Here is a 17,758-nt window from a genome sequence, read left to right as displayed (position 1 = left end):
TACTTCTAAACAAATCAAAAATGCAAATTTGGGACCACACACTAGTGGAAAAATCGCTTTTTATGATAAGTAAAAATGAACTATTGTGATAGGTAACCTGAAATCATAGTTATAGGCATCATAATAGGTCTACGCATTTTATGACGTACAGAAAACTCCATCATAATAAGTCCAGCGTATTATGACGTACTTTTTGTCACCTATCATAATAGGTCCAGTATATTATGACAGATTTTCACTTATCAATCATAATATAACGAATTTATTATGATACAGCTGGATTTACCTATCATAATATGTAGCGTTTTATGTTGTAGATGTTTTCACCTATCATAATATGTAGAATATATTATGACATGTAATTGTTCACCTATCATAATATATATTTTTCAAAAATAAGCTTTTATTACATACATTGTTCACCTATCATAAAAACTTGTTTTGTAAAAAACAAATCATTATTACTTTTGTCATATCCATTCAATTTACAATTAATTTCCTGTATTATAATCTCATCAATCAATTTATAATCAATATAACATGAAATGAACATATTCAATTAAACTAACATAATAAAATTCATTTCAAACATTAAATTGTGTAATAATATTTAATACATAATTTGTACATCAAACCATATATTAAATTCAAATATAACATTAACCTACACTACATTGTAGTCAAGTTTCTACAATTTACTAACACTTAAAATAAAAGAAGCCCACTTAGTTCTAATGTCTCTAAATCTTTCAATCAAGAAATCCCTTCTTTCCCTGAAAGCTTTTACCATGGTAGAAACAGCTTCTCCTCCTGCATAGCCTAATCCTAATGTAGCAACTGCAGCTTTCTGAGATATGCTGCTTGCTCCTGAAGTAAACTGCGTTCCATAAAATATGTTAGATATCCCCAAAAGTATCAATACTTAGTTAGAAAAGGAAAAAGGATAAACAGGGGAATAGGGCAGAAGAGTAGGAACTTTGACTCGGATCATTTGAGAGTACTAAATAGCAAATTTCATTGTTTTGTACAATTTCATTAAAATACATGGTAACAAAGGCATGCATTGTTCTATACAATTGAAATTGGGGAAGGAAGAAGCAATTGTGTTTTTAATTTCTTCATAATTCCACTGAGAGATTTCAAGGCAACATGATGGAAGAAATACAGATGTCAGTCATTGCTTTTTAAATGAATATTTAGTCTTGTGACTGATGACAAGACAACAATTAAACCTTATCTCGGTTAATGGAATTGGCTATATGGATCAATTGACCTCATTTGGGAAATTTGTAACAAGATAAATAAAGAACAATAAAAACAAGGACATTGTTATAGTTGTACAGTAATATAACATATGAAGGCATGAAGAATACAAGAACCGAAAGCAATCTTGTCCAATGCATATATTAATGACATATTCTCATTAGAAAAAAGATATGAAAAATAACAGTCTAAAATTCCAAAGAAAGAATTCTTCTACATGGCCATGATGAGTAATGAGTTAAATATCCCAAGAGTCCAAGACTATCACAGATCAAATTTAGTTTTCCCTTGTAGATGTGATACATTCCATTCCTAATAATAAAAAATCATATAGTGCTTCTAACCATTGTTGAGAATGCTTTTCATTAAAAGTGTAGACTAAAACCAAAAACTAGAAAATGAAAACCTAGCACAGAAGAAGGTTTTGTTTTCCACATTTATTCTCTCCAAGAACTTACTAGTTAATGGTGGCAATAGATAAAGCAAGACTTGTCAGAATATAGTAACTACTAATTAGAAAACAAATTGTATCACATTGTTATAAAGCATTGAGTTACACTAATTAACTTGTGCGGAATCAAAAATTAACAACATCACAAGATCACTGCCCGAGATAGTTTCCCATATCTCACCAATAGTCTCATTCTCCTCAGTAAACCCGACTACTCGAGCTTCAACACAGGAACGAGAACCCTTCCTAAGTCCAATCTACATTTTTAAATCATAGAAACGACAAACAATACATTTAATCAGCCAGCCAACTATTAATCAACAATTTCAGCATACATTCATATATTATATAAAAACAAAACTAAACTAAACAACAAATGAAAAAAAGAATCACACCTTGACCACAATACTAGACTTTGCTTCAACAAGCGAGTCCCTAAGATTTTGAGCCTGGGTAGGTCCCTGGAAACTGAAAGGTTATAACAGAATTCAGATTGGAATAATCAAAGAAAAATAGAATATCAGAGAAGAATTATGCAGATTTTTTATTCCCCTTTCTCAAACAAAAGTAGTGCCTTTATAGCACCATACAGGCAACATGTAATGTAAAAAGAATAAAGTTTGTTAGACATGTTTTCTCCTGCCTAACCAATTCCCACAGATACTGCCACGTAATCATTTGGTTACATAATCCTTGAGGTAAATGGGTTTCTTTCGAATTCGTTGGGGTTTTGCATCATTTTCTGCTTCCTCTTGAATATTCTCTAGATTTGGCTGTTCAACCATATTGGGCCTGTTAGGAGAAATGGTGGGCCTAACATCTCCTTCCTCTTCGAGATTCACCTTGTCCTCAAGGTGAAATTGGGCTTGAATATGTGCCCATGGTTCCCAGGTGGCCTCTTCCAAAGGAAGGCACTGCCATTGAATTAAAACCAATTGTTGTGGAGCAGTTGTGTCGGTGGACAACTTCCAATCTAAAATGGCAGTAGGAGTGAGTACTGGTTGATTGTCTTCAATGTCCGGTGGAAGACTTAGTGGTTGAGGGGAAGGAAGAGGACCCTGGTGAGGCTTAAGAAGGCTTACATAGAACACATTATGTATCCTGACAGTAGAAGGAAGGTCCAATTTGTAGGCCACGTCACCTATTTTTTCAAGAACCTGATAGGGACCGAAGAACCTTTTTTTGTAATTTGCCAAGGTACTGACCAGTGAGGGAGTGTTGGCGACGTGGACGAAGTCTCACATAAACCCAGTCACCAATGTTGAAGTAAACATCACGCCGGTGAGAGTCTGCCCAATGTTTCATGGCTTGCTGAGATTTTAGAAGATTGGACTGCAATTTGCGAATAATTTCTTCGCATGAGTTGATTTCAAACTGGGCTGCAGCATTGGTAGTATCCTTAACCAAAGTCTGAGGGATGTTTGGTGGAGAGCGACCGAACATAACTTCGAAGGGAGTGAAACCAGTAGAGGAATTAACGGTGGTGTTGAAACACCACTCTGCCCAAGGAAGGAATTTTCCCCATAGAGATGGTCTGTGATGGACAAAACAACGCAAATACTGTTGGAGAATATTATTTGCGACTTCGGTTTGTCCGTCTGTTTGAGGATGGTAAGCTGTAGACATGCGCAGTTTGGTGCCACTCAAACGAAAGAGTTCCCTCCAAAAGTGAGTAAGAAATATAGGATCACGGTCTGAAATTAAGCTCCGAGGAAGACCATGTAATTTGCACACCATATTAGTAAAGAGATCAGCAACCTTAGTGGCGGTGAATGAGCGGGGCAACATACCAAAATGTGCACCTTTAGAAAATCGATCCACCACAACCAAGATTGTAGAGTGGCCCTGATATGGAGGCAGTCCAATTATGAAATCTAGAGAAAGATCTTCCCAGCAACGTGACGGAGGAGGGATAGGTTGCAGCAAGCCAGAGGAACGTTGGGTGGGAATCTTTGTTTGTTGACAAGTGGTGCAATGAGCAACGAAAGAGATGACGTATTTTCGCATACATTCCCAATAAAAATTAGCCTGTATTTTAGCCAGTGTACGAGTAGCGCCTGGATGACCAGCCAAAGGGGTCGAGTGAAACTCTTGGAGGATCAAGGGAATAATGGAGCAAGACTTAGGAAGCCAAATTTTCCCTTTATAAAGTATCAGATCCTGTTGAATGGAAAAGTCAGGGAACATGGAGGGGTCCTGCAAAATATTACTCTTAAGATCCAAGAAAGTAGTATCAGATGCGAGAGTGTATTCAAGATCTTGGAGAAAGTCCATGTGAGACACAGAAATGAGGAAAAATGAATCTGCATTAGGTGAAACACGGGAAAGTGCATCAGCAACGGTGTTTATTTTTCCTGGTTTATAATGTATCTCAAAGTCGAATCCCAATAATTTGGCTACATAGGATTGTTGGTCAGGAGTTAGGAAAGTTTGAGATAACAATTCCTTGATGGCTTGTTGATCAGTGTATATGATGAAGTGGCGACCGAGCAAGTATTGGCGCCAATTCTGAATGGCAGATGTGATAGCATAGAGTTCCCTGATGTACGTTGATGAATGTTGCAATTTAGGGCAAAATTGCTTACTGAAAAAAACAATTGGGTGTCCTTCCTGTGATAAAACGGCCCCCATACCAAAACCAGAGGCATCTGTTTGAATAGTGAAAGCTAAATCAAACCGTGGCAGAGCCAATACTAGGGCAGTAGTAACAGTGGTTTTAAGGTTCTCAAAAGCCGTAGTAGCCGAAGCAGACCATATGAAGTTATCCTTCTTAAGTAAATCAGTTAAAGCAGAAGCAATAGAGGCGTACCCCTTTACAAATCGGCGGTAAAACCCTGTGAGTCCAAGAAAACCACGCAGGGACTTCAGAGTGTTTGGCAACGGCCAATCAACGATATCTTGGACCTTTGACGGATCTGGTGTGACACCCTGTGACGAGACTACATGACCCAAATATTGAATCGATTGTTGCCCTATGAAACACTTGGAACCCTTGAGACGAAAACTGTTTGCAAGGAGCAATTTGAAAGCGGTTTCCAAGTGAGAGATGTGGTCCTCCAAGGTGGTGCTGTAGACAAGGATATCATCAAAAAAGACGATAATAAAACGACGTAAATGAGGGCGGAACAAGTCATTCATGGTATTTTGAAAGGTGGATTGTGCATTGCACAATCCGAAGGGCATGACTTTGAACTCGAAGTGGCCGCTATGGGTGCGGAACACCGTTTTAGAGGAATCAGTAGGCAACATCAGGATTTGGTGAAAACCCGAGAAAAGATCTAGTTTCGAGAACCATGTAGCATTACCAAGTTCATCCAAAAGCTCATCGACTGTAGGAATTAGAAATTTGTCTTTAACGGTGACAGCGTTGAGTGCTCGATAATCGACGCAAAATCTCCATGTATTGTCTTTCTTCTTGACAAGAAGAACAGGGGAAGAATAAGGGCTTGTGCTTGGAGTAATGAACCCCGAGTCCAGCATCTTTTGAACCTGGACCTCAATTTCTTGCTTCTGAAAATGGGGGTATCGGTAAGGACGCACTGAAATGGGAGCAGTGTTGGGTAAAAGGTTGATGGAATGGTCGGTGTAACGAGATGGGGGAAGGGTGGTTGGCGGGGAAAATAAAACAGAGTAGGTGGTGATTAAGTTTTTTAGTTGAGGAGTAGAAGATGAAGGGATAGCAGTATTAGAAGGCAAAGGAGGTATATGTGAAGTAGGAGAATGGATGGATGGAGAAGGATCCAGTTTGAGTTGAAAAAGTGCTTCTACTCTATTGGTGTGTTGTAGGCGTTTAAGTTGGTGGGCTGTTATAGGTGTAGGGTTTAGACCTTGTTCTCCCTTGATTTCTATCATCTTACCCTCCCACATAAATCTCATGAAGGGCCCGTTATAATCCATAATGAATGGGCTAACTTGAGTAAGCCATTGAACCCCTAATACTACATCAGTGCCAGAGAGATCCAAGGAGTATAGATCAATAGGGAATTCGAGAGAGGCTAATGTAATGTGGGCCTTAGGACAAAAAGTAGTGCAAGGTAAGAATTCCCCATTCCCCACCATGACTCTTAGTGGACTAGAGGTGGGCTCAAGTGCAAGGTTAAGAAAATGAGCTACCTTAGTCTGGATGAAATTGTGAGTTGCACCACTATCAACCATGATCTGTACTTCATAACCATTAATAGAGCCCGTGATCCGAAAGGTTCTAGGAGTCCAATGACCCGAGAAAGAGTGGAGGCTGATCAATCCTGCTTCCAAAGTTGGGTTATCTGGTGGGTCACAATCTAATTTTGCGGTTGTCTCAGAGACATCATCAGGGTCAGCAACGATGAGCAAGAGGAACTAGGACTTACAACGATGCCCACGTGTATACCTTTCGTCACAATTATAGCAAAGGTTCTTCTCACGGCGTGCCTGCATTTCAACTTCAGTGAGGCATTTAATGGGTAGTTTAGAGGGAGGTGTGGGGAGTAGTGGTGGAAGTGGTTTCGGGGTGGTGGAAGTGGTGGTTAGTGGTGGCGATCTAGAGAATTTGGTGAAGGACAGAGGGGATGGGGAAAGTTTGGATTTGTCGTCGTGTAATTTGGCGATCGCCACAGCTTGTGGCATGTATGCGGGTTGAAGGGCGGTGATCTCTCGTCGAAGGTGGGGCTTAAGGCCGGAGATGAAGCAGCTAAGGTAAAAGCTGGATGGATACCCTGAGATGCGGTTGGCGATCGACTCGAACTCAGAGATATAATCGTGAAGGGTCTGAGTTTGAGTAAGGCGGCAAAGTGCAGTGATCGGATCGTCAAACTTGGATGGTGCAAATCTCAGTTCTAAGGCACGGAGGAAAGCATCCCAAGAGGTAAGGAGGCCATTATTATGCATCCATTGGTACCAAGCAAGTGCAGGTCCCTCCAGGTAGAAGGAGGCAATCTGGGTTCTCTACTCCGGTGGTGTTATGTGAAAATCAAAAAACTGGGTGATCTTGAAGATCCAACCCAATGCATCATTACCGTTGAAAGAAGGAAGGTCGAACTTAAGAGGACGAGCAGAGGTGTGTTGCTGATGGGGAGGTGATATAGGGATTTTGGATTCCAAAAGAGAGGTGCGAGCAACTATGTCATGTAACGTGTTTGAGAAATTGGCCTGGGAGAGAAGAATTTGCTCCAGCTTTTTGTCAAGGGAAGAAAAAATGTCAGAAGAGTCTGCCATGGGAGGAAGAGGCTCAACGAAAGCACCAATGAAAGGTTTTAACAGAATTCAGATTGGAATAATCAGAGAAAAACAAAATATCAGAGAAGAATTATGCAGATTTTTTATTCCCCTTTCTCAAACAAAAACAGTGCCTTTATAGCACCATACAAGAAACATGTAATGTAAAAAGAATAAAGTTTGTTAGACATGTTTTCTCCTGCCTAACCAATTCCCACAGATACTGCCACGTAATCATTTGGTTACATAATCCTTGAGGTAAATGGGTTTCTTTCGAATTCGTTGGGGTTTTGCATCATTTTTTGCTTCCTCTTGAATATTCTCTAGATTTGGCTGTTCAACCATATTGGACCTGTTAGGAGAAATGGTGGGCCTAACAGAAACACAGCGCCTTGTTAGCAGTATAAATTATACTCCTACTCCTCTTTGCCTGGGCAGGTCCCTCCGTTAAAGCTCCTCTACGCGTTCCAGTACATTCTTCCAGTTATAGTCTTGCTCGCATTCCAAAAGCGAAACAAATCTCATGAAATCGGACCAAAACACTTACGCCAAACGGTCGAACAGAAGATCGGTAGCGAAATGGAAAGAGAGAGAAAAGAAAATGAAATCACCTGAAGCGGAGGAAGTTGATTGATGGAGGATTGAAGGTGTTGGAGGCCAGCCGATTGGAGCCACCTGTTGCCATTGGAAGAGCCATCGAGGAAGTTATCTGAGTACTGGCGCTGGTGATTTTCACTCGCGAAAGAAGGTTTGGGTGTGCCTCTCAACTCCCTTCATTCTCGGTTCTAGGGATTAATTCAAGAAAAACAAAAAAAAAATTGAAGAAGAAAGGAATTAGGGTTCCTAGTTCTCTCTTGAAGGATCGCACTCTCCCTCGCCCACTCTTCGTCTATGCACGGAGGCCATAGAGGAGGAAGGTACGGAGGGGAGAACGTGATGTGAAGAAAAAAAAATGATTCTGACAGAGATGGTTGAAAATGAAGAGAAGATGAAAAAAGAAAGAAATGGAGGCACGAACGTCAACTCGAAATGAAGAGAGAAATTGATCATGGATTAGGGATTATAGTTCCATGATTGGTAGTTTACTACCTTTCATAATATTTTGAATTTTATTACAAAAATGTCATCGTCTTTGGCTTATTATGAGAGGTAATGAATCAACAATTATAACGTTTTGAATATAATTTCAATTTTGCCACCATAATTATTGGTAGGTTTTTCAAAGTATATCATAATAATTCTTTCTTTTATTACAAAAATGTCACCTGTCAGCTTATTATGGTAGGTGGATTTCATCTATTATAATAAGTCGTCATAGAATCATTTTTTTCCACTAGTGACAATGTGTACAGTGTAGACATTTGAACATGCAAAATCGGGATCACAACGCATAATATTGACAGAACAAGAAAGCAAGAAGATAGCAAACCCATCATACAATAAACCCATTATAACCTTAACGCAACAAAATCGGGACCACAACGCAGAAACCCATCATACAATAAAACGTAGTACGTCCTCCTAAACGCAACAAGATAGGAAACTAACCTTAACTCGCGTCCACTTTCACTTCGGTTCGTCCACCTCCACGTGATTGTCTTCGTGTTCTCTATTATTGCAATTCCTCTTCTGACACTCACTCACCAAATGAAATCCCTAATTCCCTTTCTCTAATTCTATTTCAGTAATAAACCCCAATAAAATCAAATCCCTAATTGTGTTTCAGTAAAAAATCCCTAATTCCCTGTCACGTCAAAAACTCTTTTTTTAAATAAAAATATCCACGTCATTTAATACTTATAACTGATCATATTATGTGTGCACCACGTCATCACAGTTAGACACCGTCAGTGAAAAGTTAATGAAGAGGGCAAAATTGGCTCAATTTTACAAGTATGTGGACCAAATTTTGACCGTTCAAAAAACGAGGACTCACTTGAGATTCAGACTAACTGAGAGTTTAAACCTATAATATATTTGACTCTCAAGTTATAATTGATTCCACTTATTGAAAAAAATATTCAATAAAATAAACAAATATAAATATATCATAATTAATAATCTTAAAATTTGATTTCTTAATTTTTCTATAAATTAATCAATTTTTTAGTGTAATTGTATTTGTATCTTCTATTTTTATTATATCATATAATCCTACATTAATATTTCTCTTTTTCTCCCATTAACTCCTACTTTGGTAGAGTATTGGGAAAGGAGGGAATTAGTTTTGGAAGTTCAGATTAAGAAAGAGATAAGAAGAAGAAATTATAGCATCTCCTCCAGTATTTCGTACTTATTTTTATTTATCATTTTATTTCTTTCTGTCAAATTTTATAATTTTCAAAACATTTTTTCTTAATGTCTACACTACCAAATATTTATAAACTTAATTTTTCTTTTAAGTAATCTTTCTTTTCTTAAGTTTTTGTCTGTATTTTCGTAGTTATAGCAATGGTCAAATAGATTACTCACATACAACAACCATTTAAAATATTAATAATTGAGAGGAAATTTGTGAGCAACCTTTAATTTTAAACACTAATTGAGTTCAAAATTTGTTTATTGAAAGATTGATATTAGTTCCATTAACTTTCCTAGAAATAAGCTAGAAATTCGCATTTGCTTTGAGATTGTTAAGATTTCAAAGTTGTGGTATATACTACAAATGGAGCCAATTTAGATTTAATCTAGTTTTTTAAACGTGAGTTAAATTAAACTGTTTCACCTAATTTGTCAGTTTTACGAGTTCAAATTGAACTGAAAGTGACACCAATCTTTTCTTATATTTTCACTATTGATATAATTTTTTATTATAATTATTTATTGTTTATAAATTAACATTTTAATTTTAACTATTGTATTTATATTAATATTTAGTGAAACAGATCAACCTTTTTTATTATATTACTATGAAATAAATAGTCGAGTGGAAATATATCTTTTATTGTACTATAATACATATATAATATAAATTGAGAAAACAAAACCTTCTTGATGAAATAAACACATTTATCTCAATAACTCTTCTTGGTAAGTCGTTTACAAATTTTTTACTTTAAACTAATTAATTTTTAAGTCAACCAATAAATCGCGTTGGCCCACCTTGACATGTCCGGAGGTGGAGACAGTTCAGTTTAAGATGGAAGAGTCAAAAAAGGAGGAGTAGCCATTGACTTCAAAAAAGGAGGAGTAGCCATTGACTTCATATTAGGAGTAGATCTTATTCTATGATCGGAAAAATGGGTATCAGCAGCCATGCAAACCTGTTCTTTGTTTTGTTAATGCTGTGTTCTTATGTGTTGGACGTTGGTATTGCCACAGAAAGCATCACTTCATCACAATCCATCAAGGACTTAGAAACTCTAAGCTCCAAAGATGGTAACTTCACTTTCGGGTTCTTCACCCCTCCAAACTCCTCAGACCGATACGTTGGAATTTGGTGGAAGCCTCAATCCACAGTCGTATGGGTTGCTAACAGAAATCAATCACTGAATGATTCTTCAGGAGTTGTTACCTTTTCTGAAGATGGCAATCTTGTGGTGCTGAATGGACAGAATCATGTTATTTGGTCAACATCTGTGCCAAACATATCTACCAATACGAGTGCCCAGCTTTCAGACGGGGGGAAGCTAGAACTTACAGAAACCACAACGGGAAACAGCTTATGGGATAGTTTTCAGCAACCTTCAAATACATTACTGCCCCAAATGAAAGTTTCAAGCAATAGAACAGGTAGGGGAGTAGGACTTACATCATGGAAGAGCCCTTCTGATCCCTCTGTTGGGAGCTTCTCTGTGGGTGCTGTTGAACGCGGAAAAATCATTGAAGTGTTTATCTGGAATGAAACTCGACCATACTGGCGCAGTGGTCCCTGGAGTGGTGGGATCTTTACAGGGGTAGACCTGATGGCTAGTGCATATCTAAACAGTTTTACGGTTGTAGATGGTGAAGTCATTTACAACCCAGAAAGTGTATCTGAATTCGGAATCTTCGTTCTGAATTCTCAAGGCAGAGTTGAACAAAAATATTGGGATGATACGAAGCAAGAACTAGAAGTTTCGTGGACGAATAAAATATCGGATTGTGATGTTTATGGTGTATGCGGGTCGTTCGCAATCTGTAATTCACATGGCTCAGCAATATGCAGCTGTTTGAAAGGGTTTGAGCCAAACAACAAAGAGGAATGGGATGCACAAAACTGGACTAGTGGATGTTTTAGGAGCACATCTTTGCAGTGTGAAAGAGCCAAAGATCAAAACACAACTATAGATACAAATGAAGATCAATTTTTGGAACTGCAAAAGGTGAAAATTCCAGATTTTTCTGAATGGTCTAGTGCTGAGCCAGAGACATGCCGAAGCCAATGCTTGAAGAATTGCTCTTGTGTTGCGTATTCTCACGATGATGGGATTGGTTGTATGTTTTGGAATGACAATCTACTAGACATCCAACAACTCTCAAATCGAGGACTTTATCTGTATGTTCGTGTAGATCCTTCTGAACTTGAACATGGTATGCTACGTCTGCTCAAGCATTTTAAACATAGCTTCTTTTGTACGGAATTCCCTATATTTTAGATTTAATATTTTTCCTTAACATATGAAGGGAAAAAGACAACAATTATCATTACAGTAACAGTGATAATAGGAATGGTGATCATTGTCACTTGTGCATGTGTAATATGGAGGAGGACTTCCGGTCGCCCAGGTAAGACACCATCTTCAGAATTTGGCCTATAATTTAGTTTTGTTTCTACTGGTAAAGGAGCTGACCTTACATTTTCTTTATCACTGTGGCTAAAATATGTTACTAAATCAAATCAGCAATGAAAAGGGACAAGAAAGGTTTCTTATATTTCAAGAATGATGAACCATTAGAACAAAGAGACAACAAAGTTTTTGAAGAACTGTCACGAGTTAAACTACAGGAGCTGCTCCTGTTTGATTTCGAAAAGCTTGCAACAGCCACAGACAATTTCCACCAGTCCAACAAACTTGGCCAGGGTGGTTTTGGTCCTGTGTACATGGTACCTTGAAACAAAGTTATCATATTTGAATCCATATTAAGTGTTTATAGTTGTCCTCAGAATTTTTTTTTATATTTTTTTACAGGGGAAACTGCAAGATGGACAAGAAATAGCAGTTAAAAGACTTTCTAGAGCCTCTGGACAAGGTCTAGAAGAATTCATGAACGAAGTAGTCGTGATTTCCAAGCTTCAGCACCGTAATCTTGTAAGACTTCTTGGATGCTGTATTGAAGGTGACGAAAAGATGCTACTATATGAATATATGCCAAACAAAAGTCTAGATGTGCTTATTTTTGGTTAGTTCTATGATTCCTTCTCTAGTACTTGTCTATATATCCAATATCCAATTCTGTACTTCTATGATTCTCTTTATTTAGTACACAAATATTCAAGATTTAAACAATCATTTCATAACCAGTTAGTTTTCTCAAAAGCATGCAAATCAGTGGTTTAGATGACCCTGCTTCGTTGTTTCATCTTTTAATGTTATGTTCACAAGAATACAATGCTGCCATTACTTTTTAGATCCAACAAAACATAAACTCCTAGATTGGGGGAAGCGCTGCTGCATAATAGAAGGAATAGCTCGAGGGTTGCTTTATCTTCACAGAGACTCTAGACTAAAAATTATACACAGAGATTTGAAGGCAAGTAATATCTTGTTAGATGACGAACTGAATCCAAAAATATCAGACTTTGGTATGGCTAGAATCTTTGGAAGAACTGAAGATCATGCTAATACTAATAGGATTGTTGGAACATAGTAAGTATATTTTCTTTATCCATTATCTGAAGAAAATTATTGGAGAATCACGGTTGACATTTGAATGCAGCGGTTACATGTCCCCTGAATATGCAATTCAAGGACTGTTTTCAGAGAAATCGGATGTCTTTAGCTTTGGTGTTTTGCTGCTAGAGATTGTTAGTGGAAGAAGAAACACAAGCTTTTATGATGATGAGCATTCTCTTACCCTTCTAGGATTTGTAAGTCACAACAATTTCTAACTCAATTATAGGAATCTTTGCCGAAAGCTAATTGTTTTTGTTTTCATTTCAGACCTGGGCACAGTGGAAAGAAGGCAATATATTATCTTTAGTAGATTCAGAAATATATGATCCTAATGATCATGAAGATATGTTAAGTCTCATTCACATAGGACTTTTATGTGTACAAGAACTTGCTTCAGACAGACCCACAATGGCTACAGTAGTTTCTATGCTTAATAGTGATGTTGTCTTTCTTCCTCCTCCAAGTCAACCTGCATTCATCCGGGTGCAAAACGTGGTTAATTCAGAGTCGTCTGAAGAAAGTCAAAGAGTTTGTTCCGTGAATACAATTAGTATTACAGAAGTCTATGGTAGGTAGCAAAAGAAGACTATGAAAGATGAGTAATGAAATTGATTAGGTGGCAGAGAAGACCGTGGCTACATTATATGTACAGACAGACAATACGTATGTTATGCAGAGATTAACAAGGATTGTATGATGTTGGGTTACATTATAATTTTTCTTTATATAAATTTGTAATAAATGGTTTAATGGTTGGAAAGGGAACTTTTTTGCGTTAATATATACGTACTGTTAGTTAAGCAGTTATTACCAAATTAGTTAGCTAATAGCAGTTCCTATATTAGTTAAGTTACACTACAAATATAGTTAGTTTTGGACATGAAGGAAAAGCCTTAATTCGGATAGATAATATTAATCCTTCTTTTGTGTTTTCTCTAAATTAACAAAGTCTTGAGGTTTCTTCCGTTATTGAACTTCTTGCAATTTTAGAGTTTTTTAGGTCTTTAATTCATAGAATCTTGTGTTCTAATATTATCAATTAGTATTTGCAATCTCATTCCAATGGAACACTTATTTCAGTTAGGAGAATTTATGTGATGTCAAGTTATTGAGAAATAAAAATAAAGATGGTGGAACTTTGCTTGTGTGATGCAAAAGACGCTGCAAGATTATCTAGAAGAAACATTATATTTGTGTAAAAACCTAGAAAATAGAGTATTAGAGTTAGTAGGTGTATTAAAATAATGAAACCGAATATTTTATTATAAAATAACTTTATAATATAAATAGAATTTTCTAAACTCGTCTCATTACTTTAATAACACTTTATCTCTCTAAAATTTTTTCTCTTAGTTTTTTCTCGTTTCTTTCTAAGAGTTCTTGATCTCAAGTCCTCTATTTGACGATCAGGATCACGACGTCAAGGTCTATCTTTTTATCCGATTAATTTGGTGTTTAGAGCAAGTAAGGTTTCACCCTTTTCTTGGTATTTTTCTTGACTCTTGATCATGCAAAAGAAATCTTGTTTTGCATGTGTTGAGAGTTTTTCTTCCTTGATTCTTGGTTCAATTGAGGATTTAAGGTTGGTCTCTAATAACCAATCAGTGATGTGTAGGTTTTTCTACAGATTCCTTATAGAGGAAGCAACTGTTGGAGATTTTTAGAGTTGTAGAAGTTTTCTGAAGGTAAGGGAAGCTAGAGTTTTTTTTAATTGATGGTTATTTGTGCATGTTTGAAGATTCTTTGAATAATGAGTTGTTTGGATAAATGTTTTATTTTAGGTGAGATGTAGCTTGATTAATTGGGTATATTTTGAATTTATGGAGATGAACTGATATGATGAAGTGTATTGAATGATGAATTGTCTGTAATTGGATGTTATTATGTTATAATTCTGTTTGGAATATGTGTTGTGAGGTGTATTGAATTAATGTTAAAACTTAGAAATCTTAGTAGTGTTTTGGAAGGAGAAATGAAGTCATACGTAGTGTAGATGTGAGAAAAGATTAGAAATCTGGTTTGATGTAATTGTGGTCAGTTAAGAGGTGTTTTGTGAGTTGTTCAAGTCCCTAGAATGAGAGAAATTTGTGATAAGAATGTATGGTGATGAGTAGGAATAGTTTAACTTAGTTTATATACTTTTTGAGGAAGTGCACTAGTGAAAACTTGAGTTGGGAGTTCTGTGCTCAAATGGTCAGTTTGGAGAGTCTTGGTAAGTCATATGGGACTTGTTAGAGTCTCTAAGTTGCTTGAAATTATGCCAAAAATGGTAGAATTCAATTTGGGCCTCTAGAGTGAGGCTTTGTAGATTTTGGAATTTAATCTTGTAAGTAATCACTTTAAAATGAGTTTAGGATGGTTTATATACAATTGTTTAAGTATAACTGAGTGTATAACACGATCTAGGAGTGTTAGAAGTTGGAAAATTTTTTATCTAAATGGTCAAGGGTGGTTAAGGGTGTAAATTCTGCAGTTTTGGTGCTCCAGAATTATGCAGACTCACTAAGCGACTATAGTCGCTCAGCGAAGAGGCTAAGGGTCTAGACCACTGTCTTTGAATCCGCCTAGCGAATTTGGTCGTTGAGCGAGTGGTTGAGGGGTCTAGACCACTGTCTTTGTATTCGCCTAGCGAGTTGGGTCGTTGAGCAAGTGGTTGAGGATCTGGATCACTGTTTGTTTATTCGCACAATAAGTTGTGTCGCTGAGCGAGAGGTTGGGGTCCGGGATTAATGTCAGTTTATTCGCATAGTGAGCTAGATCGTTGAGCGAAAGGTTAAGGGGTTTATTCCACTATCTATGTATTCGCACAACGAACTAGGTCGCTGAGCAAAAGGAGATTTGTGGTCGCTTAGCGAGCTTGGTCAATGAGTGACTAGTCTAGGAGGTGTTTTATTCTTTCCATTCTTGTTTCTTTATAGCTTGAAGTTACATTTTGATTCAATGTGAATGATGTGTAAGTGTTTATGAGATTACGTGATTACCAATACTATGTATGGTAATTCCAAAGGGAAAGTATACAGTTTCAATCATGGTTTCAAAATGGTATGTATGAGAATTTCTCAGTGGTGGTTACAAGTGTTGTAAGTATGAATATGGGAAGCTTAGTCTTGGAGTTCATCCTGACATTCTAATGGTCACCTATTCTCAAGTAGAGAAGGGTGAGGCATGTCGTGAGAATAACAGGAGGTCATAGTCTTGGGGCTTTACCTTAGCCTACGACGAGTGATAACGGACAAACCTTGTGTGATATCTTGGGGTGGGTCAGCTATTTCACCACAACAAGTGGACAAACTATCATAGTGATAACGGTTGAAAAACCGTTATTTTTATACTTAATTTTGATATTAAAAACACTATTTATGACTTAGAAACTAGCTTGAAATCATGCTTTTGTTTAAGTTTTGGAAATAAGAGAGTTGGATGGGTTTTATGCTTGGTTTTCTTGTTTTGACAGGAATTAAGATGAATTGGATGAAAGAAGTTGAAGTAGCAAGGAGTTGGAACCTAGAAAAGACAGAAACAGTACCAGACCGAACGGTAGGATGCGGGAGAATCCAAACCGAATGGCTAAGAACCCAGACCGAACGGTGTTATTTTTATGGGCTTGGACCTGTTTTCTGTTATTTTTATGTTATATTTAAGGACTTGCACGTTCTAGGGATTGTATCTTTTGATGGCTTGAGCATAGAAACACACTTTTCACCCCTTGGGGGTAGATTTGGGGATGCGGGAGTCTCCTCTTCTCTTTCTAGGGTTTTTCTATCTCTTTCATTCTTTCATTCCATTGTTCATCTAGTTTCTCCATGTCTATGGGTAACTAAACCTTATTTGTTGTTAGGAAAGATGTAACCTCTTAAACTCTCATGTATTGAATTGATTCTTGATTATATATGCTTTACTTCATTAATTGTTAGGGTTTTTCCTCTACATTCTATGCATGCTTTGTTTAACTCATTCAATTGCATGATCATTGATTTTGTCGATATGGACACATACGGGGAAATCTAGAACTGGGGAAATTCTCCCGGAAGCAATATTACCAATACATAGGAATAGGAGGATCGGTTGCCTTTAAGCTTCTGTGTGAATGTAATGCATGATTAATTGCTAGGGAGACAAGACATTGTGAACTAGTAATTAGGAGTATGCTTTCTTCACCGAGACATCGGGTTTAAGGTAAATTAGAAAGTAACATTAGCATTAATGAAGAAGATGAATTCATATATGCATGAGAGCAAATTAGGTGAAATCTAAACCGAACAATAATATCATCAACTTCATCCATTCATTCTTGTGTTTAGCCTCAATTGATCAAATTGCATTCATGTTTATTTTATTGCATTTGCATTCAAAAACCCTAAAATTTGTTCTTAGAGTCTTAATTAGTTGAGTAATTGGTACGCGGGTCGCACCGCGTACAAATTCGATACAACAAAAAATAATGCAGTATAGCTAGGATGTGACTCCTAGGTCGTCTCTCAAGGACCAATATTGTGGTTCAGTCTCAGATCACACACGAAGGGGGGGTTTGAAATGGTTGTTTTTGCTTGCGGATGAAAATTAAATGCGACTGAAAAAAAAAACGTTGAAATAAATACGATGAAGTAAAATGCAGTACAGTAAAACAAAATTAAAACGGTAAAAACGAAATTACTACAGTAAAAACGAATTTACAGCAACAGTAAACAACAAAAATAAATCTGAACAGTAAAAACGAAAATACAGAAAAACAGAAAATACAGAAAACAGTAAATACAGAAAACAGTGAAAACAGAAAATTTTAGAAAACAGTAAAAACGAAAATACAGTAACATGAAACAGTAAAAACAGTAAAACAGTAAAACAAAAAAATGAAATTACAGCAGTAAATAATAACAGTAAAAACAGCAATTACAGAATTTCAAAATCAGTAAAACAGTAACAGAAAAATACAGAAAACGTAAATACAGAAAACAGTAAAAATGAAAATACAGTAAAAAGTAAAAACATAAAACAGTAAAATTCAAATCTGAAAACAACATCAACATTACGGCGG

At 36.8% G+C, this 17,758-nt stretch overlaps 2 protein-coding genes across 3 annotated transcripts; one reads left to right on the top strand and one right to left on the bottom strand.

Annotated features, from left to right (window-relative positions):
- Positions 1-632: 632 nt before the first annotated feature.
- Positions 633-7,960, bottom strand: LOC128195574 (bifunctional aspartate aminotransferase and glutamate/aspartate-prephenate aminotransferase-like). Of its 2 annotated transcripts, XM_052873573.1 has the most exons (4): positions 7,519-7,960; positions 2,110-2,182; positions 1,896-1,971; positions 633-877 (listed from the first exon to the last, which is right to left on the bottom strand). In XM_052873573.1, exons 1-4 carry the CDS (start codon positions 7,602-7,604, stop codon positions 750-752), a joined length of 363 nt encoding a protein of 120 aa, XP_052729533.1. In that variant the 5' UTR covers positions 7,605-7,960; the 3' UTR covers positions 633-749. The 2 variants fall into 2 exon arrangements, with proteins under 2 accessions (XP_052729533.1, XP_052729534.1); XM_052873574.1 differs by lacking the exon at positions 1,896-1,971.
- Positions 7,961-10,109: 2,149 nt separating this feature from the next.
- Positions 10,110-13,502, top strand: LOC108329588 (G-type lectin S-receptor-like serine/threonine-protein kinase At1g11300). The gene is made up of 7 exons (XM_017563860.2): positions 10,110-11,419; positions 11,513-11,614; positions 11,731-11,933; positions 12,019-12,229; positions 12,459-12,696; positions 12,767-12,917; positions 12,991-13,502. Exons 1-7 carry the CDS (start codon positions 10,135-10,137, stop codon positions 13,297-13,299), a joined length of 2,499 nt encoding a protein of 832 aa, XP_017419349.2. The 5' UTR covers positions 10,110-10,134; the 3' UTR covers positions 13,300-13,502.
- The last annotated feature ends 4,256 nt before the right edge of the window (positions 13,503-17,758 follow it).

The sequence above is a fragment of the Vigna angularis genome, chromosome 2, assembly GCF_016808095.1.
Source record: "Vigna angularis cultivar LongXiaoDou No.4 chromosome 2, ASM1680809v1, whole genome shotgun sequence".
Lineage (NCBI taxonomy): Eukaryota > Viridiplantae > Streptophyta > Magnoliopsida > Fabales > Fabaceae > Vigna > Vigna angularis.
This window is presented reverse-complemented; position numbering and strand designations above follow the sequence as displayed.